A 24,958-nucleotide genomic window follows, 5' to 3' on the forward strand; every position below is an offset into this window, starting at 1 on the left:
GGCCTGGCGTGCTGCGATTCATGGGGTTGCAAAGAGTCGGACACGACTGAGAGACTGAACTGAATTGAACTGAACACAGAACTATATCCAATGTCTTGTCATAACCTATAAACAAGGAATCTGAAAAATATGTAATGTATAACTGAATCACTTTGCTATACATCCAAAATTAACACAATATTGTAAAATCAACTATACTTCAATTAAAAACAGGATGTGGGGATTTGTGTAATTAAACCATTATACTGTTAGAATTTACTTCTAAATTTTAAAATAAAATTCCTTACAAGTTAACCTAACAACAAAACAACGAGCTCTTCATTATTCGAATAGAGGTTGAATTGCAGTTCCATGTAAAGGAAATTTTGTGTTGACTAGAAGATAAGATGCTTGGGCATTTTTAAATGTGTTAAGGGACAAGAAAGTACTAAAGTGAGTCAACAAAAGGAAAAAGAAAAAATGTGGAGGAGTACAGTGATGGAGGTATAAATTTACCATTAATATGTAACAACATCCATTAATATGTAATTACCATAATACCACTAATATAACAATACGTCCAAGTTCCAATTGTGGTGAGCTGGACTCTTCCTATCTCCAGTTTGACCAAAGGGCAATTCAGCAGAATCAAATAATGAGATGGGGTCAGTCAGATGCTATGTAGCCCAGGCCCCAGGCACATAAACTGGTCTTAACCGGACAGTCTAGCTGGGTTTTGTCAACAGGACGCTAGGAAGGCCCACAACAAAACCAGACTGAACAGGCCAGATCCTAGATAGAGGGCAAAATTGGCTAAAGGCTGTCCTGGCCTTGATTGCTCTCTGAGTTTGTTTCAGAAGTACTGGAGTTTGGCAGAGGTGCTTTGCAGCTGCATTTTGAGACATACAAGGGTCAACCACTTCCAACTAGCTCTGACTTGACCACAAGAACATGCCCATGCAGATAAAGTCCTGGAGTTAACTGCTTCATCACCATGCTTAGATCTCTGCTGGAAGGGGGTCTTTGTACTCTGCTGGCACAATTCTTGCTGGGTTCAAAGGAGTATTAGATTGCACATGGGCTGGCCCTGGAATTCTCCACCCAGGGAATTCTCTGCCCACTCCCTTGAGCCCTAATGACCCGGCTGCCTCTTAACCCTTAAATTCCCGTACTCCCCTCCCTTCAGAGAGAAAGTACCTTTGGAGTTTGAGCTCTCTTTCTCCATCCTCTGACCATTGAATAAAGGCCTTTCTTGCTTGCATCAAACTCAGGTTCATCATTGGCAACAGGAACCAGAGCAGGAAAAGAGCTTCCTGACCCAGCAAGGGGGCTTCCTGTTCAGCCAGACTTCAAGATGCGGGCCTTTCGTCTCATTTAGTAACGAGATCACCTTATGTCGAGCCTTCCATTTTTGAAAATCCATTTCCTGGCTCTGTGCCCCCTTACTTAGAGACCAGGAAAAGTGGTCATAGGGGAGAGAGGAGGAGGATTTGTGAAAATAGTTCTGTCAACTACAAATTGGCACTTGCCAAGGGTGCTTGCCATCTACTTCTATAAGCATGAAATCAGGTGCTGCTGACCTTCAAACCCCTCCCCTCCCCCCCCGGAAGGGAGTTCAGGGTGGAGAGCAGAAATGAGGCAAACTGGGAAAATGGTCAGGACAGGTCTTCAGATAGTTAGATGTTCTCCAGACCAGATATAAGAGCCCAGTTCTTGTATCTCCTCATATCTAAAAAAGCATCAAAACCTTTCATGGCAACAGCTGATCCTCATGACTAGCAAAGGCTTCACAAAACCAGCAGAAATCTCCTGGAAAAATATGTGCCTGGTTGCATGTATTCCCACTTCACCAAAAATCACAGATACACTGAACTCCACCCCCACCCCCCATCTTTGGAGTAGTTTCTCAGAGCTCTCTGGGGTGCTGTCTCCTGGGCTGCAGTCCTGATTGTGCCCCCCAATAATCTTAACTCAAAACTCTCACATTGTGCATTTATTTTTAAGTTGACATTCTTTGCAACAAGTTGCTGCGATTCTCTCTCAATTCCCACTCTCTCAAAGGGATGAAGTTTGGGGGTGTTACTTCCTTCAGCTCAGCCTAGTAGGCAGGATGATGGGCCAGCCTGCACGTTTACAGACAGAAGGACTGGTGCCTGAGAAAGCTAAACCTGAGAAAAGCTAAATCTGCAAAAGCTGGCCTCCAGTTGTCTGTGCGTGCATGCTCAGTCGTTTCAATCATGTCCTACTCTTTCTGACCCCATGGACCACAGCCCTCCAGGCTGCTCAGTCCATGGGATTCTCCAGGTAAGAATATTGGAGTGGGTTGCCATGCCCTCCTCCAGGAGATTTTCCGGACCTAGGGATCCAACCCACATCTCCTGCATCTTCTGCACTGCAGGTGGATTCTTTACTGCTGAGCCAAAAGGGTCTGCCTGCCAAGTTGCTTCAGTCGTGTCCGACTCTATGAGACCCCATAGATGGCAGCCCACCAGGCTTTGCCGTCCATGGGATTCTCCAGGCAAGAACACTGGAGTGGGTTGCCATTTCCTTCTCCAATGCATGAAAGTGAAAAGTGAAAATGAAGTCGCTCAGTCGTGTCCGACTCTTCGCGACCCCATGGACTGCAGCCTACCAGGCTCTTCCATCCATGGATTTTCCAGGCAAGACTACTGGAGTGGGGTGCCATCGCTAAGTTGGTAAATAAAATCCAAAGAAAAACCACTTCATGGGATGCAGTTATTGCTCAGATGCCATCCACTAGTGCCACCTAAAGGAGTGGCGAGATCTTACAGTGGCAAGAATCTGGAGATTCTTAGAATTGAAGATGGAGTCACAACTGACTAGAAACAGGTAACTTTATCCTGTAGAGGATGATAGAATTAACATCACCATGCGAAGTTGTTAGAGCTTAAAATTAATCAAGGGTTCATTATATAATTTAGGATTATTGTTCCCATTCACATTTTGCTATGTTAGGTTTTTGTTCCAACCTTGTGTCCCTGGTGGCTCAGATGGTAAAGAATCTACCTGCAGTGCAGCAGACGAGGGTTCAATCCCTGGGTCGGGAAGATCCCCTGGAGAAGGAAATGGGAATCCACTCCAGTATTCTTGCCTGGAAAATCCCATGGACAGAGGAGCCTGGCGCACTTCAGTCCATGGGGTTGCAAAAAGTCAGACACGACTGAGCCAATAACACACACACACAGTGTTTATTATAAATGAAAAAATTTCAAAAATGACACATCGTGAAATTTTAGGTGAAGAAGAATTTTTTGGTGAATTTTATGCATGTCCTTTCTCTGATTGTCCAAGCAACATGTATACTAATGAAGGTGATAATTCTTCAGAATATAGTTGTGATTCAGACAATGTGAATATTAGACCACAAAAGACAAAAAACCTTAGTGACTGATTCTGATAAAGAAAGTGAAAATGAAGCTCACAGTGCTGAAGAATGCTCCTTTACTTCTACAGAAGCGTGGATTGAAGACAATATTTCACAAAAATTAGACACCACAGGTGTGTCAGGCATAACTATTGAATGTAATAACCCACAAAGTGTTAGTAGATTAACAGAATTAATTTTTGGCTGGCCAAAAGAAAAATCACCATAGGTGTGCATTTCTGCAAAAATCTCCCAGTCAATAATTAAGAGAGGGCTAAAAAGCCATAGAATTTTCTAACTTTCCATGGAAGGGCAGGGAAAGGTTACTCTGCCATGTAGAATATGTTGGGGCAATGGGAGATGAAAAATAAAGATATGTTTTGATGACACCTCTGAAGGGATAGAGTTACAGGATTTAAGCAATAATCATTTGGTGGTGGGGGAAGTCTTGCCTCAAAAGTAGAGTGAAAAATACAAGCACAGTGAAACAGCAGGTCACTTTAAACCAAGGCTCAAAGACGACTCAAATTGCTCATGACAAGTAGCAGTCCTGAGGTTGAAACTCAACCTTCCAGCTCCTGAGTTTTAATACCTAGGCAATATTTCCTGCTTTTTCATACTGTTCATGAAACAACAGACTGGTTCCAAATTGGGAAAGGAGTACCTCAAGGCTGTATATTGTTACCCTGCTTATTTAACTTATATACAGAGTACATCATGAGAAATGCTGGGCTAGATGAAGCACAAGCTGGAAACAAGATTGCTGGGAGAAATATCAGTAACCTCAGATATGCAGATGACACCACCCTTAAGGCAGAAGGTGAAGAAGAACTAAAGAGCCCCTTGATGAAAGTGAGAGAGGAGAGTGAAAAAGTTGGCTTAAAGCTCAACATTCGGAAAACGAAGATCATGGCATCTGGTCCCATCCTTTCATGGCAAATAGATGGGGAAACAATGGAAACAGTAACAGACTTTATTTTGGGGGCTCCAAAATCACTGCAAAGGGTGACTGCAGCCATGAAATTAAAAGACTCTTGCTCCCTGGAAGAAAAGCTATGACCAACCTAGATAGCATATTACAAAGCAGAGACATTACTTTGCCAATGAAGGTCCATCTAGTCAAAGCTATGGTTTTTCCAGTAGTCATGTATGGATGTGAGAGTTGGACTATAAAGAAAGCTGAGCACTGAAGAATTGATGCTTTTGACCTGTGATCTTGGAGAAGACTCTGGAGAGTCCCTTGGACTTCAGGGAGATCCAACCAGTCCATCCTAAAGGAAATCAGTCCTGAATATTCATTGGAAGGGCTGATGCTGAAGCTGAAACTCCAATACTTGGCCACCTGATGCGAAGAACTGACTCCTTGGAAAAGAGCCTGATGCTGGGAAAGATTGAAGGCAGGAGGAGAAGGGATGACAGAGGATGAGATGGTTGGATGGCATCGCCGACTCAATGGACATGAGTTTGAGCAGGCTCTGGGAGTTGGTGATGGACAGGGAAGCCTGGTGTGCTGTAGTCCATGGGGTCGCAAAGAGTCGGACACATGGAGTGACTGAATTGAACTGAACTGAACTGCTGAGTCCCCTCTAAGGATATGATTATGCTGCTCAAGGTCTGTCCTGTGTACGGTTTACAGGGATGATCACACTTGCCTTAGCTCTGAAAGATTGTTTTGTAATTTAAAAAGCTGGTGAGATGCCTCTGAACAGCAGAACATAGCCCAAGGCTGCAATTTTGTTTTCTGCATTACAGCATTTTAAAGCTACTAGTGCCCTGTTCTCTAAGATGAAAATAATATATCAGTGGGAGCTAAGTGAAAGAGAACAAGCTGGTCTCCAGGTGGCAGATAGTATATGAAGTCAACAGAAGGAACACTTCCTCTGGTCTATTAAAAATTCAAAAGCCCTCTACCCTCAACCCTTCTTCACTCTCCAATTCGTTTTCCTTCTTTTCTTCCTACTTCTTTTCATTTCCTCTTTCCAGATAAATAGCCTCAGCTGACTGCTTGCACTTAGGTAATTAGAACACAATGCAATTAACGACTGTTTACAAGATTCTTGCTAGTATTTTATTTTTACCCTTTATAGTGTTTGGCCTTTAAAAGCAAGTGAATATGGAGACTTTTTTTTTTTTTTTTGGCTGCCTTTCTCTTTGGCATATGGTATTTATGCCTTTAAAACTTTTTTTGTTTCCGTTCCAGAGCATTTCACTGATGAGATTTATCAAAATGCACCTACAAATCAGCCACTGAGAGATTGCCTGAACACTAAGCATTATTAAGAAAATGATCATGCCAAGAAAATGATAACAAAGAGCAGGTTTAGGAAAAAGCCAGACCTCTAGCTCTTTTTAGGAGGGGTTATATATTTTACCCCCAGAAATAATTCATCCAAGTCTGTCACCCTGAATAAAATTAGATTTTTCTTTTAGTTTCAGTAATAGACAATTCCTGGAAGAGTGATGCTCAGAAACATTTGGTAAAAAAAATTATTTTTACTCAGAATCAAGATTTATGATTTCATTTCTAGTGGAGGAATGGAACCCAAGAATCAGATACGCATCTGCCTACAAAGCTGCAGTTCCTCCCTCCCCCAATACTTGGGGACCTGCATGGTAGGCACAAAATATTAAGTGTTGTCAATATAATATAATTTGATTAAGATATAGTCATAGTCTCTTCCCTCTTTTCAAGCATAAGTATCAATCACACTCTTGAGAGTCCCTTGGACAGCAAGAGGATAAAACCAGTCAATCCTAAAGGAAATCAGTCCTGAATATTCACTGGAAGGACTGATGCTGAAGGTCCAATACTTTGGCCACCTGATGTGCAGAGTCGACTCATTGGAAAAGACCCTGATGCTGGGAAAGATTGAAGGCAGGAGGAGAAGGGAACGACAGAGGATGAGATGGATGGATGGCATTCCTGACTCAATGGACATGAGTTTAAGCAAACTCTGGGAGATGGTGAAGGACAGGGAAGGCTGGCTTGCTGCAGTCCATGGGGTTACAGAGTCAGACACAACTTAGGGACTGACCAACAACCAATCAGATGTTAAAGTATATGGTTGGCCATAAACTTTGTTTGGATTTTTTTAAAACATCTTATAGGAAAACCTGAACAAATTTTCTGGCCAAACCAAAGCAAAAAAAAAAGTAAAAACAGCCATGTATGAGGGAATTTTCCTCATTCATACTACTTTCTTTCAGTGTATTTCTTTAATATTTAGTCCTACTGAACTACTATAAACTTACTCATTTTGTGAAAACATGGTCAAGCTTTGGTATATCTTGCTAGTGGCTGTCTTACCAAGGAGTTTAGTTCACTATAGGATGCAGATGGTGGTCTGTAGTTGAGCCCACCAAACTCTGCCACAGCCAGCTGTGACGATGCTCGTCCTAGGCAGGGCTGGGCTGGGCTGGGCTAAAAGTGTGAAGTGAAGTGAAAGTGTTAGGCGCTCAGTCATGTCCATTCTTTCCCCATGGACTATAGTCCACCAGGTTCCTCTGTCCATGTGATTCTCCAGGCAGGAGTCCTGGAGTGGGTTGCCATTCCCTTCTCCAGAGGATCTTCCTGACCCAGGGATCAGGAAGATCTGATCATTCTGGGAATGATACTGACCCAGGGATCAGGAAGATCTGATCATTCTGGGAATGATACTGACTGAACTTGAACCCAGGTCTCCTTCATTTCAGGCAGATTCTTTACTGTCTGAGCCACCTGAGAAGCCCTAAGATCACCATCATACCTGCCGCCATAGACCCCCAGTCCTAGCCCCTCTCCCAGGCTACCTTCCAGACCAACTGTCTCTGCCGTCTCACTGTGACTAAATCTGACCTTTTCAAATTGGTTCTCTCCCTAATTTCTGTAATTTTTAGAGGCAGCGCTATGCAGTAAAAAGAGTTGAAATGATGAAAAAATGGGATTGAGTCCAAATTCTACGTTTATTGCTTGATATGGGGCCAATGTTCTTCTCCTAGGAGGCCTATTTTCCTCCTCTGTAGAATGTCAGGGAAACGATCCCTGGAGTGGAGGATTTGGGGGGTTTAACAGGATAACATTCCCAAGGGCCTATCCTAGTGCCTGGGACAACACAGAAGTAAATCCTCGTGCACTTCCTCCCCTTTCCCTCTCTGGGAATGATACTGCCGTTGCCTATAGTATTCAGGTTGGATATGTTGATAGCAGTTCTTCTATCCCCCTCCTCTACCCAAGTAATATCCAATTACTTGGATAAACTATATCCTTTACCCAAGTAATTCAATATTCAAACTAGCAAGAACCTTAGAAAGCATAGCCATCTCATTTCTTGACACTACATAGAGACATAAGGAATCAATTACCCTAGCAATTTGACTTCTGTGTCAATTTCTTAGCAGTCCTTTGGTGGTGGAATTTGTTACTTGACACTTGGTGATCAGAAAAATAAACCCCATCGAAAAACGGGCAGAAGACCTAAACAGACATTTCTCCAAAGAACACAAACAGATGGCCAATAAACACATGAAAAGATGCTCAACATTGCTCATTAATAGAGAAATGCAAATCAAAACTACAATGAAGTATCACCTCACACCAATCAGAATGGCCATCATCAAAAAAATCTACAAACAATAAATGCTGGAGAGGATGTGAAGAAAAGGGGACACTCTTGCATTGTTGGTAGGAATGTAAACTGATACAGCCATTATGGAGATTTCTTAAAAAACTAGGAATAGATCCACTATACGTTCATGCTCAGTCGGTTCAGCTGTGTCCTGCTCTATGACCCAGCAATTCTACTACTGGTCATATACCCTGAGAAAACCACAATTCTAAAAGACACATATACAATGTTTATTGCAGCGATATTTACAGTAGCCAAGACACGGAAGCAACCTAGATGTCCATCGACAGATGAATGGATAAAGAAGTTGTGGCACACTTAAATAATGGAATATTACTCAGTCATAAGAGGGGACAGATTTGAGTCAGTTGTAGTGAAGCAGATGAACCTAGAACCTCTTATACAGAGTGAAGTAAATCAGAAAGAAAGAAACAAGTATTGTATGTTAACACATGCATATGGAATCTAGAAAATGGTACTGATGAACCGAGCAGAGAACAGACTTAGTGGACACAGCAGGGGAAGGTGAGGGACAGATGAATTGAGAAAGTATTATTAACATATATACACTATTATGTGTAAAATAGATAGTGGGAAGTTGCTAAATAACACAGGGAGCCCAGCCTGGCATTCTGTGATGACCTAGATGGGTATGTTGAGGGAAGTGGGGGAGGCTGAGGAGTGCAGGGATATATATATACACATATGTATATGTGTGTGTATATAAATATATATATACACACACACACACATATATATACACATATATACACATATTTAATTATGATTGATTCCTGTTGTTGTATAGCAGGAACAACACAAAATTGTAAAGCAATTGTCTACCAATTAAAAAAATAAATGACATTTTTAAAAAGATAATTCCAAAGGAAATAATATCAATTTTGAAAAGCTTAAAAACTGACTAGTTAATAACAATAGTGTGTATAGCCTCAGAAGTATTTACATCATGTTTATATATGCTAGAGTACTTTCGAGTGGTTTATACTAGAAAGTCCTAAGGGAATCACTCTGCCAAGCAAAATAAGAACTAGATATGTTCACACATGTGTTCTTATACCACACCTGTTCTTCCTTTCCTGTTTCATGCTGAACACCCATGCACAATCCAGACCTCCAGTGTGATAACTTTACCTTCTTCCCCCTCCCACGTTCCATGTACGAAAATAAATAAATCATCCGCAGTCAACACATCATATATGTGAAGACAAGAAAAATACAAATCATGTGAAGTGTTAAGGTACAAGTAATTAAATACTTTAAAAAAAATCAGAAGACTCAATTTCTTTAATTTTCATAGCTGCTTAATATACATATCATTCAGAGTTTTCTCAGTAATAAAACTAGAGCCAGAAAAGGAAAAAAGACCCTAGATCTAGTGAGAGCCTTATTGTACTGAAATCTACAATTTGGAAGAGCGGCATATGGAAAGTTTCAGGAAGAGGTGACCTTCAGACTCGAACGTTTTGCTCCCTAGCCCAGGGCACTGACTAGATTCCAGGAGGGTCAAGCAAATGGGGAAAACAACGCACCACCACCTAGGAGTCCAGCGGATTACCTCTGAAAGGCGAAGGCATGCTCCCCACAGAACAGGACGGTGGCGACAAGGACTCCCAAGCTATAAAGCTTCATCCCCACAGCAATTCGCTATAAAACCAAACTCTCCAAAGAGAAGGGTCCAGACAGCTGGTTACACAAGAGCCTTCTTTACACACTGGTTAAACTGTAATGGCCTGTTCCCTGTCATTTCTGTGATCAATCGACTTCACTTCCATTTCCACCCTCAAAGAGAATGTACGCTGAGTTGTTATTCTCCGTGTAAACTATCCAGAAAGTATTTAACTCCTCAGGGGAGATGAGCCAAGAACACAAAAGACCATAGTACGGCAGAAACGTGTCTGCTTTGTTGAAGAACCATAGCCATCGAGTATTGATCCCTGGATCACAGCCCATGCTGAGGGAGGTCCCCTGTGGAGTACTAATGAGGTCCTCCCTCGCTTTTGTCTTTTTCAATATTTTCAACCTAGGTGAAAACATCGAAGGTGAGTTTTTCAAATTTATGACTGAGAAGAAGCACATGTATGGAAGGTTATAGTATCTCCCTTTGGAGATCCATGGCCTTTCATGCTTTTAAAGTGTGTGAGCGTGAAAGTCGCTCAGTTGTGTCTGACTCTTTGTGACCCCATGGACTATACAGTCCTTGGAATTGTCCAGGCCAGAATACTGGAGTGGGTAGCCATTCCCTTCTCCAGGGGATCTTCCCAACTCAGGGATCAAACCCAGCTCTCCCACATTGCAAGCAGATTCTTTACCAGCTGAGCCACCAAGGAAGCCCCAAAACCATCATCTTTGTCTTGGCATGCTGAGGTCTGGGTTCATTTCTTAGCATTATCTTCAAATACAATAATCCATTCTCTGTGTCTTGTTTAGACTCATACTCAATTGAGGTGGGTTTTTTAAAAATGTCAATAGCTATGTAAGTATTTTCCAAGTTTTGCAACTGGCTCTTTTTCACATTTATCCATGTTGTTTTTACATCTGTATTTTAAAGTATCACTTAAAATATTTTATTGTTCGGTAACGGAGGAGCCTGGTAGGCTACAGTCCATGGGGTCGCTAAGAGTTGGACACGACTGAGCGACTTCACTTTCACTTTTCGCTTTCATGCATTGGAGAAGGAAATGGCAACCCACTCCAGTGTTCTTGCCTGGAGAATCCCAGGGGGAGCCTGGTGGGCTTCCGTCTATGGGGTCGCACAGAGTCGGACACGACTGAAGCGACTTAGCAGCAGCAGCAACCAGGTCATGGAAGCAACCTAAATGTCCATCAACAGAGGAATGAATAAAGAAGCTGTGATGTACATATACACCACAGAATATTACTCAGCCATAAAAAGGAATGAAATTGTGCCATTTGCAGAGATGTGGATGAACCTAGAGTCATACAGGGTGAAGTAAGACAGAAAGAGGAAAACAAATGTCACACATTAAAACATATATGTGGAATCTAGAAAAATGGTAAAGATGAACTTACTTGTAAAGCGGAAATAGAGACACAGACATACAGTACAAATGGATGGATACCAAGGGGGAAGGAGGGATAGGACGAATGGATCGGGATTGGCATATACACACTATTGATACTGTGTATGAAACAGATAAATAAAGTAGATAAGTAATGAGGTAACTGATGAGACTGTATAGCTCAGGGAACTCTACTCCGTGCTCCGTGGTGACCAAAATGGGAAGGAAATCCAAGGAAGAGGGGCGACATGTAGGTGTGTGGCTGACTCACTTTGCTGTACGGCAGAAACTGACGCAACGATGTAAAGCAACTATATGCTAATAAAAAATATTTTATTGTTTGATTTTTTATGAATACTGTTTCTTCAGAGCTCTTGCTGAGAATCCTCAGAATACTTATCTTAAAGTCTGTGCCAGGCTGCTCTAGAAGTTTAATTGTATTTGGGGTGATTTTATGCTCTGGGCTTTGGTTTTATTGGCTGCCTCCCTTAGCATGTGATTTCTTCTGTGTTTTGGAACCTGGGTTTCTAAACTCATTTGGAAGCCTTTTGTTTTCTTTTTCTGTCTTTCTTTCTCTCTGCTCACTCCTCTCTGCTTTGCACAAGTCTTCAAGAAGCCCCTGGGCTTCCAAAGGTCTCACAGCAGTTTTCAGAGTTTCTATGTCATGGTAACACTGTGACCTTCAAAGATCCAGTAATCAGTCAGGTGACATGACTTAGTCACTGCCTTATTTACTCCTGGTCTAGTTACTCTTTTGTCTCCTACAGTCCAGCAGCCATTATAAACTGTCCTAGACAGCAGTGGGCAATGTCTTTTAAAAATTGGGGTACATACAATGAAATACAGATATTAAGTATATAGTTAGAGCTTCCAAAAAACACATACACTTGAGTAACCCACACTTCTGCCTGGTATAGAAAATTTTCATCACTTCAGAAAAATTTTGCATATTCCTTCCAATGAATTACTACCCCCCACCCCAACAATAGCTGCTCTGATTGTATAACACAGATTAATTTTGCCTGATCTAGAACTTTACAGAATAGTATGTTGTCCAGTTTCTTTGGGCTACTGAAAAACAAAAAAATACCATGGACTGGGTGGCTTAAACAATAAACACTATTTCTCACAGTTCTGGAGAGTGGGAATCCAAGATCAAGGCACTGATTCAATGTCTGATGAGGACCTGCTTTCTGGCCCCTTTCTTGCTGTATCCTTCTGTGGCAGAAAGAAAGATGGAGAGCTCTCTGGGATCTCTTTTATAAGGGCACTAACCCCATTTATGGGGGCTCCACCATCATGACTTAATCATCTCCTAAAGACCCCCACATCCAAATACCATCACATTGGGGCTTAAGTTTCAACAAGTAAATGAGGGGCAGGTCGGGGGGCAGGGACACAAACATTCAGTCTACATCATGTGGCATGTACTCATCTGGGTTAAACTTTCTTCACTCAGGGTATTTTAAAAATTCTTTCATGTTGCTGCCTGTGCAAGCAATTCATTGCTATTTATTGCTGAATAATATAACACTGCTTATCCATTTTCCTACTAATGAACATCTGAGATGTTTTCAGCTGGGGACTACTATGGATAGAGTTGCTATGAATATACTTGTATAGAGCTTTTTTGATGGACTAATGTTTTTGTTTCTCTTGCATAAATATTCGGGAAGGGAACTGCTAGGTCAGAGATGCTTAGTTTTATAAGAAACTCCACTGTCTTTTTTCAAGGTGGTTGTATCATTTTACATGCCCCCAACCATATATTGGACTTCCCAGGTGGCTCAATGGTAAAGAATCCCCCTGCAATGCAGGAGAACTGGGTTCGATCCCTGGGTCAGGAAGATCCCCTAGAGATGGAAATGGCAACCCACTCCAGTATTCTTGCCTGGAGAATACCTGTGGACAGAGGAGCCTTGCAGGCTACAGTCCATGGGGTCTCAAAGAGTCAGACATGACTGAGTGACTAAACAATAACAACCACCATGTGTTAGAGTTCTAGTTGGTCTCTATCCTTGTTATTTGATGCAGTCTTTTTCATTTTAGCCATTCTAGTTAAGTGCACGGTGGTGTCTAATTTGGGCTTTAAATTAAATTTCTAAGACTGATAACGTTGAGAAACTTTTCTGTGCTTATCGGCCATAATTATATGTGTGTGTGCACGTGCGTTCCAATTGTTTGCCAGATTTTTAATCGGATAGTTTGTCTTATTACTGATTTGTAGGAGGTATTTATATACTCTGGACATCTATGGGTGCTACTGGAATGGGTTGGAATACTGGAATGAGTTGCCATGCCCTCCTCCAGGGGATCCTCCTGACCCAGGGGTCAAACCCACGTCTCTTATCTCTCCTGCATTGGCAGGTGGGTTCTTTACCACTAGCGCCACCTGAGAAACCCCTGGACATCTATCTATGCTGCTGCCGCTGTTAAGTTGCTTCAGTTGTGTCCAACTCCGTGCGACCCCAGAGATGGCAGCCCACCAGGCTCCCCTGTCCCTGGGATTCTCCAGACAAGAACACTGGAGTGGGTTGCCATTTCCTTCTCCAACACATGAAAGTGAAAAGTGAAAGTGAAGTCGCTCAGTCGTGTCCGACTTTTAGTGACCCCATGGACTGCAGCCCACCAGGCAAGAGTACTGGAGTGGGGTGCCATCGCCTTCTCTGGGACATCTATCTATATGACACTATAAAAGGCAAAACTGCAGATACAGAAAATAGGTTAGCTGTTGCCAGGTGTTGAGACTGGGAAGGAATGAACAGGTACACGAGAACTTTTTGGAGTAGTGGGAAAATTCTGTGTTTTTATTATAGTGGTAGTTACACAATTGTGTACAGCCAAAATTCCTCAAATTTCCTCAGACTTAACTCTTAAATATATTGCATGAAGAGCAAGAGAGACAGACAGACAGAGAGAAAGTGAAAACACAACAGCTTGATCAGGAGGACTCCATCCACCCTAGCTCACAGACAAATCTCTTAGCTTCTCAAAGGTGCAATTTCCCCTTCAGAAAAATGAGGTTAATGATAAGCTATCTCTGAGGACTACTGTGGGAATTCAGAGGTCTCTCATCTGAAAGTGACTGGCAAAACGGGTGTTCACTATGTCCCATTCATCAAGAAAAAGGTAAGTCAGGAAGGGAGCCGATAGGGGCCAAAGTGTTCTCTGCCCAGAGCCTTATCCAGGTCATGGTGACCTTGGGGACAACTGTCCTCGCCTTCTGCTGCTCCCAAAGAGAGGATGAGACACTGCCCCAGAAGCCAATCTGGTCCTGGGGGATTGATTTCAATGAATCATGCCCCCTGGGGCCCAGCTAATGTGTATATTTATTCTGGAGTCAATTTGGAACACTAGATGGCAAAAACAATACAGCAAGTGTTTCTTCAAGAGCTGTAAACTTCTGTTTTGGGGGCTTCCCTAGAGGCTCAGTGGTAGAAAATCCACCTGCCAATGCAGGAGACGAAAGAGACGCAGGTTTGATCCCTGGGTCAGGAAGGTCTCTGGAGTAGGGAATGGCCACCCACTCCAGTATTCTTGCCTGGAGAATCCCACAGACAGAGGAGACTGGAGGGCTACAGTCCATGGCGTCGTAAGGAGTTGGACACGACTGAACGACGACAATAACAACCATGATCCAGCCTGGCCTGGATTTGGATATGCAGCTCAGGCGTCCTGTTAGGTAATCACTGAGAGAATCAATTCATTTCACAGCATTTTATCATGAGTTCAGGTGCAGCTCAATTGACAAGTTTTCCTTTCAAAATCATTCAGCCATTAAAGCTGCATAATCTTAGGAGGTTTGGAAGACACATAATTGATAAATGTTTTTTCCCTCCATGCACCCTCTCTCATGTTTATTCATGCAGAGCAAAGGTTTTATAATTTACACAAAGGGCTGGTGTATCCAGCCCCCTGTGTTTCTGAAGGGGAGGAGAGATGATGCCATTCGGGAGCCACTGAAGAAGGAGATTTGAGGCTTGAAGGCAGAGAACTCCATCCCAGGTTCTGATGCTTTGGCTGCAAATACTGAGTTGGAGACTTGGGGCACCATGATTGTTAGTAGGTACCCAAACAGGCAAAGGCTTGTTGGCTGGATGGTTAAATTGTGAAGAAAGCGGGGTTTGTCCTTAAAACACTTTCCTTCCCTCACTCCCTGTTTCTAACCATTGCTCATTTTTATTGGTCTCTCTGCTTTTTAAAGATGCGGTAGCCCATCAGTCCTCAAACTTGACTGCCAATAAAAGCCATCTGGACATCTTTTAAATATACAGCTGCCCTGCCTGCCCATCAGATCAATTATATCAGATCCTCAGAGGGCAGGGTGTAAACGCCAGCATCTTATAAATCTCCCAAGACGACTCCATTGTGCAGCCAGGGCGTCAAACAACTGGGCTGGACCAGTGCTTCTCCAGGGGTGGCCTGGGAGTCCCCTAATCTCTGAGGATATTTGGGGAAAATGCAGACTCCAGGGCCCACCAGCCCTCTAAGCACTGACTCTCATGGTGGGATCTGAAACATTTGCTTTAAAACTCTCCAGGTGATTCTCAAGCATCCTTGAGTCTGATAATCAGCCCTACTCCTTGGATTTTTTTTTTTTTTTTGATGCGGACCTTTTTTAAAGTCTTAATTAAATTTTTTACAATATTGCTCTTCTTTATGTTTTGGTTTTTTGGTCGCAAGTCAGGTGGGATCTTAGTTCCCTGACCAGGGATTGAACCTGCACCGCCTGCCTTAGAAGGTGAAGTCTTAACCACTGGACCACCAGAGAAATCCCAGTCCATCTCTTTCTCATGAATATGGCTCTCTAGTCTTTCAGTTCCTCAAAAGTAACCAGCTTCTCCCATGCGCTGGATCTTTGCATATTATACCTGTTCGATCGGAAGCCACTTTGCTCTCTCCCAGTAGGAAACTGGCAAATATATCAGTGATGGAGCTATATCTCTAGAAAGCCATTGTAAAGTGTGGGTTTTGGAGGAGAAAAGAATAGGCACTGAAGGGCCGTGGTCCCCTCCCTCGGGGACAGTTAGGTTTACTAAGTCACCCAACCGGCACTGGATGTCATAGAGAGATTGCTACAGAGATGGTGGGAGAAAAGTCAGCAGGCTTGATGAGGGTATGGAAGGAACATCACATACAAGGGTAAGGAAGGAGAAAAGACTTCAGTGATGTGGCACCAAGTGGGTGGGATGCAATGAAGCAGCAGCTCTGGGCAGCCGGTAAGAGAAGCCCTTCCAAGACACACCTTAAGGGTACCCTGAAGGACCAGGGGCATGCAGTCTTAGAGGCCTGGGGGTGGGTGTCACCAAGAAGAAAGGGACGAAGGGGGAGAGGGACAGCAAAAGGCAAGGCTGAGCAATGGGGGCATACCCAGGTGGGGGGCAGAACCACGTCGGCTTCCTCACATGGACAATGATGATGGGGAAATGTTGGGGGAGGGCTATTTTAATCTCTCAAATCTAGTGTAATTGGGAAAGGATAATTTAACATTGGTTAAAATTTAGCTGCCTATCAACTGTAGATCTTTTAGGAAGGCTTCTACTCTTAGGACTTCCCTGGTGGTCCAGTGGCTAAGACTCCGTGTTCCCAGTGAAGGGGGCCAAGGTTTGATCCCTGGTCAAAGGACTAGATCCTGCATGCTGCAACTAAGAGATCTGTGCTAAGTCACTTTAGTCATGTCTGACTCTGCTGTGAACAGTAGCCCTCCAGGCTCCTCTGTCCACAGAGATTTTCAAGGCAACAACACTGGAGTGGGGTGCCATGCCCTCCTCTAGGGGATCTTCCTGACCCAGGGATGGAACCCACATCTCTTATGTCTCCTGTATTGGCAGGCAGATTCTTTACCACTAATGCCACCTGGGAAGTCCAAGAGATCCCACATGTGGCAATGAAGATCCCACGTGCTGCAAGACCCAGCACAGCCAAATAAATATAGATAAATAGATATTAAAAAAGAGAAGACATCTCTTTCACGACAGTGTTGCTCAAACTTTAATGAGAAAACCCATGGATTAACTGGGAATCCTATTAAACTGAAGATTCTGATACATTAGGTCTGGGGTGAGGATGAGATTCTGTTTTCTAACCAGCTTTTGGGTGCCCCTGGCCTGAGCCTCAAACTTCGGGCAAGGAGGTTTGAACATTCTGACTCTTAACAGGGGGCCCCTGGTCTAGCCCAGCCCAACAATGCTGCCAGCCAGATCATTAACTCTTACGCTGTATTGCACAGAACTTTAGAATTAAATATTTGCATGCATTTCTAATCCTTTAAAAAGTTATTATTCCAAAAATTATATACAGTAACTCTTTATTAACCAAAATACTTATTTAAATGGAACTCCCCATTTTTTACATGCCTATTAATATTGGGTTGGCCAAGAAGTTCATTTGGGTTTTTCTGTGAGATGGTATGGAAAAACCTGAATGAACTTTTTGATCAACCCAATATAAAAATCCCTGCCATTTTCCCAACCTGTCCCTGAGTGGTTACAGGTGAGATCGTGGGTACTGACTGGTTTATCTGTGTTTTTATGCTGGACCTAATGTAGATTACTAACTATATGTAGACATTAGACATGAGAAAACATTTACACAATTTCCTTTTTCCTTTTTTTTTTTTTGGTCACCCACGCACAGTCTCAGTTGGTAAACTCTGTTTTACAAAAAATGGGGAGAGAGGACATTGTGGAAACAGCGGTCCTTGGCAGCTGAGAGTTTAATTATTGGAATTTTATTAGGAAACTGTCAGAGGAACTAGATTTCACAAGAGGCTCAGTCAGCACCGCTGACTCGTGCGGAGCATCAGCTGCGGTTATGGGATCACGGGCTGGCAGAGACGTGCCATGTCCAACTCCCTAAGCAGTGCCAGCATTTAATCCGAGGGCACTGCACGTCCTGGGGGCGGGGGGCAGAGAGCAAAGGGCAGAGAGCAGAGGTTGACGACATCTCCACAGCTGCTGGCTGGTAAAAGGCAGAGTAACTGTGGGGAAGGTGGGCCTTGGGGCCACCCAGGGACAGCGGGAGTCCAAGGGCATGTCTCTTCTGTTTCAAGGATCAGTCCAAGATGGGCTTGTTTTAGGTGGACTGAGTTTCCTTACTTTTTACAATCGAGACCACAACTGTGCTCTAAGTCGTGTCTCACTTTTTTGCAACACCATGGACGGTAGCTGGCCAGGCTTTTCTGTCCATGGAATTCTCCAGGCAAGTATATGGAGTGAGTTGCCATCTCCTTCTCCAGGAGACTTCCCTACCCAGGGATTGAACCCCTATCTCCTGCTTTGGCAGGCGGGTTCTTTACCCCTGAGCCACCTGGGAAGCCCGTGTGTGTTGAGGTCGATAAAATCACTAGATTGGCTGAGACTTGAAAAGCCCCTCTAGTTCAGTGCATTGCCTCAGCCAGGCTTGAATGGCATAATTTCCAAACAAACAGGAGTCCATCCCCTTTTAAACACTCTGTGGAAAGGTCTGTTTCGCAACTCTTCTCCCAATAACTTCTCTCTGCTTGGCATCTCTCACAGTCAGGAAACACTTGTTTACGTCTAATACAAATCAATTTGAAAAAGTTAACCAGCTCTCATTAAAAGTCCAGTAAGTCCTTGGTATTCCTGGGGACATGAGCATGACGGGGCATGGTTCCTGCCCATGTCTCACTAGTTAGAGCTCAACTCTTCTGTAAAAGGTTGCTAATCTTTCCTTCAGAAATAATTCCCCCCCTGAACCCCTACAGGCTTCCCTGGTAGCCCAGATGGTAAAGAATCTGCCTATAATGCAGGAGACTTGAGTTTGATTCCTGGGTGGGGAAGGTCCCCTGAAGAAGGGAATGGCAACCCACTCCAGTATTCTTGCCTGGGGAATCCCAAGGACAGAGGAGCCTGGCGGGCTACAGTCCACGGGGTCACAAAGAGTCGGACACGACTGAAGCGACTTAGCATACACGCACATAAGCCCCCATACTTCATTTATAAATTTGTTATAGCAGGGATCACATTCTGCTTTTGATTACATTTTCCCCATGCATATTATCTCCTTGCTGGATTAACCTACTTTAGACAGAAAATGGAGACGATGGGAGGGGTTCAAGCCATCCTAGCTCAGGGCTCTTTGTCAAATACTTTGAGAAAACTTCAAAGGAGGATTTAAGCGTTACTTTCCAATGTTCAATATCTTTGCCAAGCAGAAACTTGATTAAGTACCTGTTAAATGAAAATGAATGTTCCGAGCACAAGAAGTGGACACAGTCTTCACTGTGGCTTTATTTGCTGTAGCAAAGGATGGAAGCAACCTACTCATTTATTGGCCACTGGTTAGATACAGGTTGGCACAGCCATATGACAGCATACTATGCATCTGTTGAAAAGATTGAGGCAGGTCTCTATCTGCCAACATGGAGCAATCTCAAAGGTATGGTGTGACGAAAACGCACAATGTTGTGTATGGCATGATGACATTTCCAGTAAAAAGATGTGTGTGTGTAACAAGAGCACAGAATGTTTCTAGAAGGATACAAACTGAGGGACTGGGACAGAGGGAGTGGTGGGCTGATGAACCAGCCCTCAGGGGATAAAAAACCCTATCTGTAGAGTCTGATTGTTTCTGTGGTGTAAATACCCTCATCCTGGCCAACTTCAAAATAATATGTTCTGACAACTGGAGCCAACTAGAACCAGTATGAGCTGGCTCATAGGGGTGGGAAGGTGGCAGGCTTGCCACTGTAGAGCCTTTGGTACAATTTTACTTTCTGATGTCATACTTGGATAGACTAAAATGTTAATAATAAACTCTTAAATTTTGAAAGGACTTCCCTGGTAGCCCAGTGGCTAAGACTCCGTGTTCCCAACGCAGGGAGCTCACGTTCCACCCCTGGTCGGGGAACTAGATCCCACATGCTGCAACTAAGAGTTCGCATGCCCCAACTAGAGACCCCTTATACTGCAATGAAGACCTGGTTCAGTTCAGTTCAGTTCAGTCGCTCAGTCGTGCCCGACTGTTTGCGACCCCATGAATCACAGCACGCCAGGCCTCCCTGTCCATCACCAACTCCCGGAGTTCACCCAGACTCACGTCCATCGAGTCACTGATGCCATCCAGCCATCTCATCCTCTCTCGTCCCCTTCTCCTCCTCCCCCCAATCCCTCCCAGCATCAGAGTCTTTTTCAATGAGTCAACTCTTCGCATGAGGTGGCCAAAGTACTGGAGCTTCCACTTGAGCATCATTCCTTCCAAAGAAATCCCAGGGCTGATCTTCAGAATGGACTGGTTGGATGTCCTTGCAGTCCAAGGGACTCTCAAGAGTCTTCTCCAACACCACAGTTCAAAAGCATCAATACTTCAGCGCTCAGCTTTCTTCACAGTCCAACTCTCATAGCCAAATAAAGAATTTATCTCAAAAAAATAATTCTGAGATTACATGGGTTAAAAAAAGAAATGTAACTAGTGGGATGTCCACTAGAGTGAAAAAATTAAGGAACTAGCATTAAAAACCTAAAAAAAAATCTTTTAAGAAAAATTGTCCTGCTTTGATTGCTATATTCCATTGCCTTCCAGTCTGCAAGACTCTTAGTTTTCTTCCCTTGATAGTATTCTGCTTACCTGTAGCTGTTCAGTCCTCCTGGTCAGGACCTATCAAGGCAGTCTTAACATACAAAAGACAACACTTAGCATTAGTAACCTCTCGATATGTAGGGAAGACCACTACCTTGAATGTGTAGACGCCGCGGGAATATTAGGCCAGAAAAGAGCCATCTCCAGAGTGCTGCCGGAGGAGCCGGGACACACAGCTTAAGCACAAGAGCCCAACCTTCCAGCGGCTGTGTGGGTGAGGGACACCTCGGGAAGTCAGGATGTGACCACGCCAAACAGCAGCCTACCCGAGGGAGCCAGTTACAGCAGAATTCTTCAGCACTCTGAGCATTCTCTGCACGCATCCTTCTGCAGCATCACCTCCACCAGCCAGTGTGAGGCCCAGACTAGGGAGGAGACGCCAGGGACCGCCAGCCCCAAAGATTGCTCCTCAAATCACTCAGAAGCCCTTTCACACCAATCCCCAAGTCTGGCTTTTGGGCACAAGTGGGTTCCATGTGTTTCTGAGAATTTGTCTTACCTTTCATTTTGACCTCCTTGTGGTCCGACTCCCGCCTACTTACTCTTCAGCTTTCAGCTAAAATATTTCTCCTTTGGGGGTTTCCTCTGTTCTAAGCCCCTCTCACCCTGCCCTCATCAATTACTCATAGCACCTGGCAGTGGTGTGTTTTTCCTGATCAGTCTCTCTTGATCAGCTGAGCTCAAGGCCTGCCTCATTTACGGGCATATTTCCCAAACCTGGCACATGTAGGGCCTCAGTGCATGTTGGCTGAATGAATAACTCATGAAACCTTCAGAAGATGTCCGATATGGGGAACATTTTATTTGGAGAGATCTTGATTAAGCAATATTTTATCTTCATTTTCTATTAAGGCAGTAACATTCCTCCTGGAGACAGATGGGGGGAGAATCGTCTGGGGGCTACATTAAGTGCAGATTAAGACAAAGCCAACCACTTTGCAATCAGATGCAGCAGAAATACAGATTATGGGCTGGGAGAAGCCATATCTTGGCTTCCTGAGCCCACTGACAAGGAGCAGACTGGGGTAATGCATTTTAGTCACTTTGAAAAATGACTAAGTTCCACTACACACCACACCTAAAGCAGATACCTCCTCCATGAACCCTTTCACTATGACAGAAGGGGTCTGGCATCCGTGCCCAATACTCTGTTGCTATTTAGCCTTTGGTAAGTTTTCAAGGAAATTGCAGTCTATTAGAACTGCTCAAGAGCACAGTGTTCCTTGGGTTTTGTTTAAGAATTCTTTAAATATCCAGCAAATTAACTCTTCATAAAGCGACTGTGCCTGTTCCTAGCCAGCTTGATACCTGGCTAGGTATGTGTATGTGTGAGTGTGTTGGTGGGGGTCAAGTCTGGGGTTGAGGTGGGGGCACTGTTCATTGGCATATATGACCCCTGGGCATTTGGGGGTACCAAAAAAGTAAACATTGATCCTATGGCCCGGCAGACATCATATGCACTGTGATCTAAGAGCAAATGAAATCAGAGCAAGGCAGTTCCCAGTCACCAGATATTTAGCCACACTGTATAACTAGAGCTAATGAAAACATTAGTCGCGCAGTCATATCCGACTCTGTGCGACCCCACGGACTGTAGCCCGCCAGGCTCCTCTGTCCATGGAATTCTCCAGGCAAGAATACTGGACTGAGCTGCTGTTTCCTTCTCCAAGATCTAATGCTGCTGCTGCTGCTAAGTCGCTTCAGTCGTGCCCAACTCTGTGCGACCCCATAGACGGCAGCCCACCAGGCTCTGCCGTCCCTGGGATTCTCCAGGCAAGAACACTGGAGTGGGTTGCCATAATACACAGGGCTAAATACACGGAGGCAGCACCTGAGACCAGAAACTGTTATGACTCCACACTGCCCTCTAGTGGTGTGCTGCTCAATGACACCCTCCTTGAACACTACCTTCCACCAACAGTGAAGAATCTATCTGGAGGCACGGTATTTAAGATAGTACATCTGGTCAGAGCCCAGATCCTAGGGTTAAAAACAGAGGGCTTCTCATTGACTGAAAAAATAAAATCTGATGACATCTGGGACCCTAGTTTTGAGAAAATGTTCTGATGATAAGTCTTAGTTCTGGAGATTAGTAGACACAGTTCTAAGAAAATGTTCTGATGATAAGTCTTAGGTCTGGAGGTTACCAGACACTCTTAGGGACCCCAGTACAGCCTAATTTGTCAGATGACCCAGAAGGCCCAGAGAGGAGGGTGGCCAGAAGAGGGGAGCCACAGAGAGGGCAGGTTCTGCCGCGGTGGAGAGCAAAGTCACAACAGGTAGACCCAGGTAGAAGGGCAACAGGAAGGAGGCTTGTAACAGAGCAAACGCTGGCCTCCAGAAGCCAGCTTTAGGCTGGTTTCACGATTCTCCCCTCCGATGATTCTCCCCTCCTGGTTCTCACCCCGAACAAGAAGGCAGACAATGTAAGCTGGTTTGAAAGATAATGTTAAAATGAACTACACTTGAGACTTCTATACCTGACTACAACGGCAAAGGCAGGAAAGGTGCCTGGGAAGTAAGATCTCTTTTTCTCTACATTTTCAAAGAAGCAATCAATTCAATGATAAAAAAATATTTGTAAGAGACTGGGTCTTTTGCAAAGAATAAAGCACTTTTTGTTAAATACATGAAGGCTACTTGGCGGAACAGATATACATTTTTTTTTGGAACTGTGAATAATGTCATCGAGTTGAAACTTTGGAATGGCTGACTCCTCCCGTGTTTCCTGGGGGCACCAGGCATGAGCAGCCAGAGACCGACGCACACCCCCTACCCCGCCCGCTGGGCCTTACACCCTCTTCATTCCTTTCCCCATGAGGCAAGCGAACACAGTCATGACCATCTTGGGGTTCACTTCCACCAAGTCTTCTGGAAGCGCATACACTCTCGCTCCAATTTTTCGAGCCATAGAGATGGCATACCTAAAAGAGAAAAGAGGAGGGATGAGGGGAGCCTGAGCAAGTATGAAGGGGACCCCTCAGGGTCAGAGTTATTGTCATTCTATATAATATATACTATATACTCTATGAAAGAATGTGGAAGTGTTGGTCACTCAGGCGTGTCTGACTCTTTGTCACTCTATGGACTATAGCCTGCCAGGCTCCTCTGTCCATGGAATTCTCCAGGCAAGAATTCTGGAATGGGTTGCCATTCCCTTCTCCAGGGGATCTTCCCGGACCCAGTGATCAAACCTGGGTTTTCTGCATTGTAGGCAGATTCTTTACCATCTGAGCCACCAGCGGAGCCTTCTATACTGTAAACTATCTACTGTGCCAAGGTCACTCCTGGTACGGCTGCAGCCAACCAATCACTGGCTTCCTCTCGAGGTTTGTGGGCAATTCTTAGCTTGACAAAGCTCCCAACTCCATCAAACTTGCTGTCCATCCTTGTGATAATCACCAAATGTATCATTTGTCCTTAAAGAGCTTCCTAGCTCCCACCACTTTTGGTGCTTATTTGCTTGGGGTCTACTGTGGCAGAAAAAGTCACAGACTTGAACAAGAGTGTGTGATAGGGAAGGACCGCAAACTCCACTTCAGCTACAGAACATTGTTTACAAGGCAGGAAAAAAAAGAGGAAATGCATCTGTAATACCATGACCCTACCCATCAATTCTTTATTTTTTTTAAATCTTTTTTGGCTGCAAGGAATATGGGATCTTAGTTCCCTGACCAGGAATCGAACCCACGCCCCCTGCTTTGGAAGCTCAGAGTCTTAACCACTGGACCTCCAGGGAATTTCACCCTGCCCCCTTTCTTTTCTTTTCTTCCCCGTCCATTCTTTTCTTCCTTTTTCCATTCTAATTCTTGCCCACATGCATGTGTATTTATTTATGCTACTATAATCGTAGAATAACCAGAGTTTTATATTACACATTTTTCACATAAGATTACCATAGCTGCATCAGAATATTTTTGCTCTGTTTATAGTTACAGGAAGATAGTTTTATTAGTTGTAGTCTACTTGCAAATGAGCCCACACTATTATTATCTGGCAGTTCTTTTATTCTGCTCATTCGTTATCTAGCAACCTCTTACAATGGTTGCTCCAGAGATTCTTCATTCCACCCAAGGCCCCGTGACTCCCTCCACTCTTCTGAAATAACTTTACTCGTACTTTAGCGATCACATTAATTTAAGAGCTCCAGGCAAGAGTAGCCCCATTCTTTCTCCTTGTCCATCTCTCAGTCACTTCCTCTATATTAATGATTAATGAAGTACAATTAATTTTTCCATTATAAAATATAGAGGAAAAGTTGTTCAAAAATTAGAAAACAGAACTTAAAAAATATGCATGATCTTGCCACCATAGCCATTTTTAGGATTCTATATTTGGGGCTTCCCTGG

General features: G+C 43.8%; 2 protein-coding genes across 6 annotated transcripts in view; both read right to left on the minus strand.

The window, feature by feature from the left end:
• CPB2 (carboxypeptidase B2) overlaps positions 1-21,039 on the minus strand; it is a 69,288-nt gene extending 48,249 nt beyond the window's left edge. The window contains exon 1 of one of the 3 annotated variants that reach the window (XM_055542063.1): positions 20,876-21,039. In XM_055542063.1, coding sequence (XP_055398038.1) covers positions 20,876-20,919 — 44 coding nt within the window. In that variant the 5' untranslated portion in view covers positions 20,920-21,039. Of the gene's footprint in view, positions 1-1,176; positions 1,446-20,703 lie in introns of those variants that run through there. The other 2 variants (XM_055542062.1, XM_055542061.1) reach the window with 2 other exon arrangements.
• Positions 21,040-21,385: 346 nt separating this feature from the next.
• LCP1 (lymphocyte cytosolic protein 1) overlaps positions 21,386-24,958 on the minus strand; it is a 103,109-nt gene continuing 99,536 nt past the window's right edge. For 2 of the 3 annotated variants that reach the window (XM_055542059.1, XM_055542058.1), the window contains exon 16: positions 23,400-23,533. In XM_055542059.1, coding sequence (XP_055398034.1) covers positions 23,401-23,533 — 133 coding nt within the window. In that variant the 3' untranslated portion in view covers position 23,400. Of the gene's footprint in view, positions 23,534-24,958 lie in introns of all 3 variants that reach the window. The other variant, XM_055542057.1, reaches the window with a different exon arrangement.

This window comes from Bubalus kerabau, chromosome 12, assembly GCF_029407905.1.
Source record: "Bubalus kerabau isolate K-KA32 ecotype Philippines breed swamp buffalo chromosome 12, PCC_UOA_SB_1v2, whole genome shotgun sequence".
NCBI classification, from domain to species: Eukaryota; Metazoa; Chordata; class Mammalia; order Artiodactyla; family Bovidae; genus Bubalus; species Bubalus kerabau.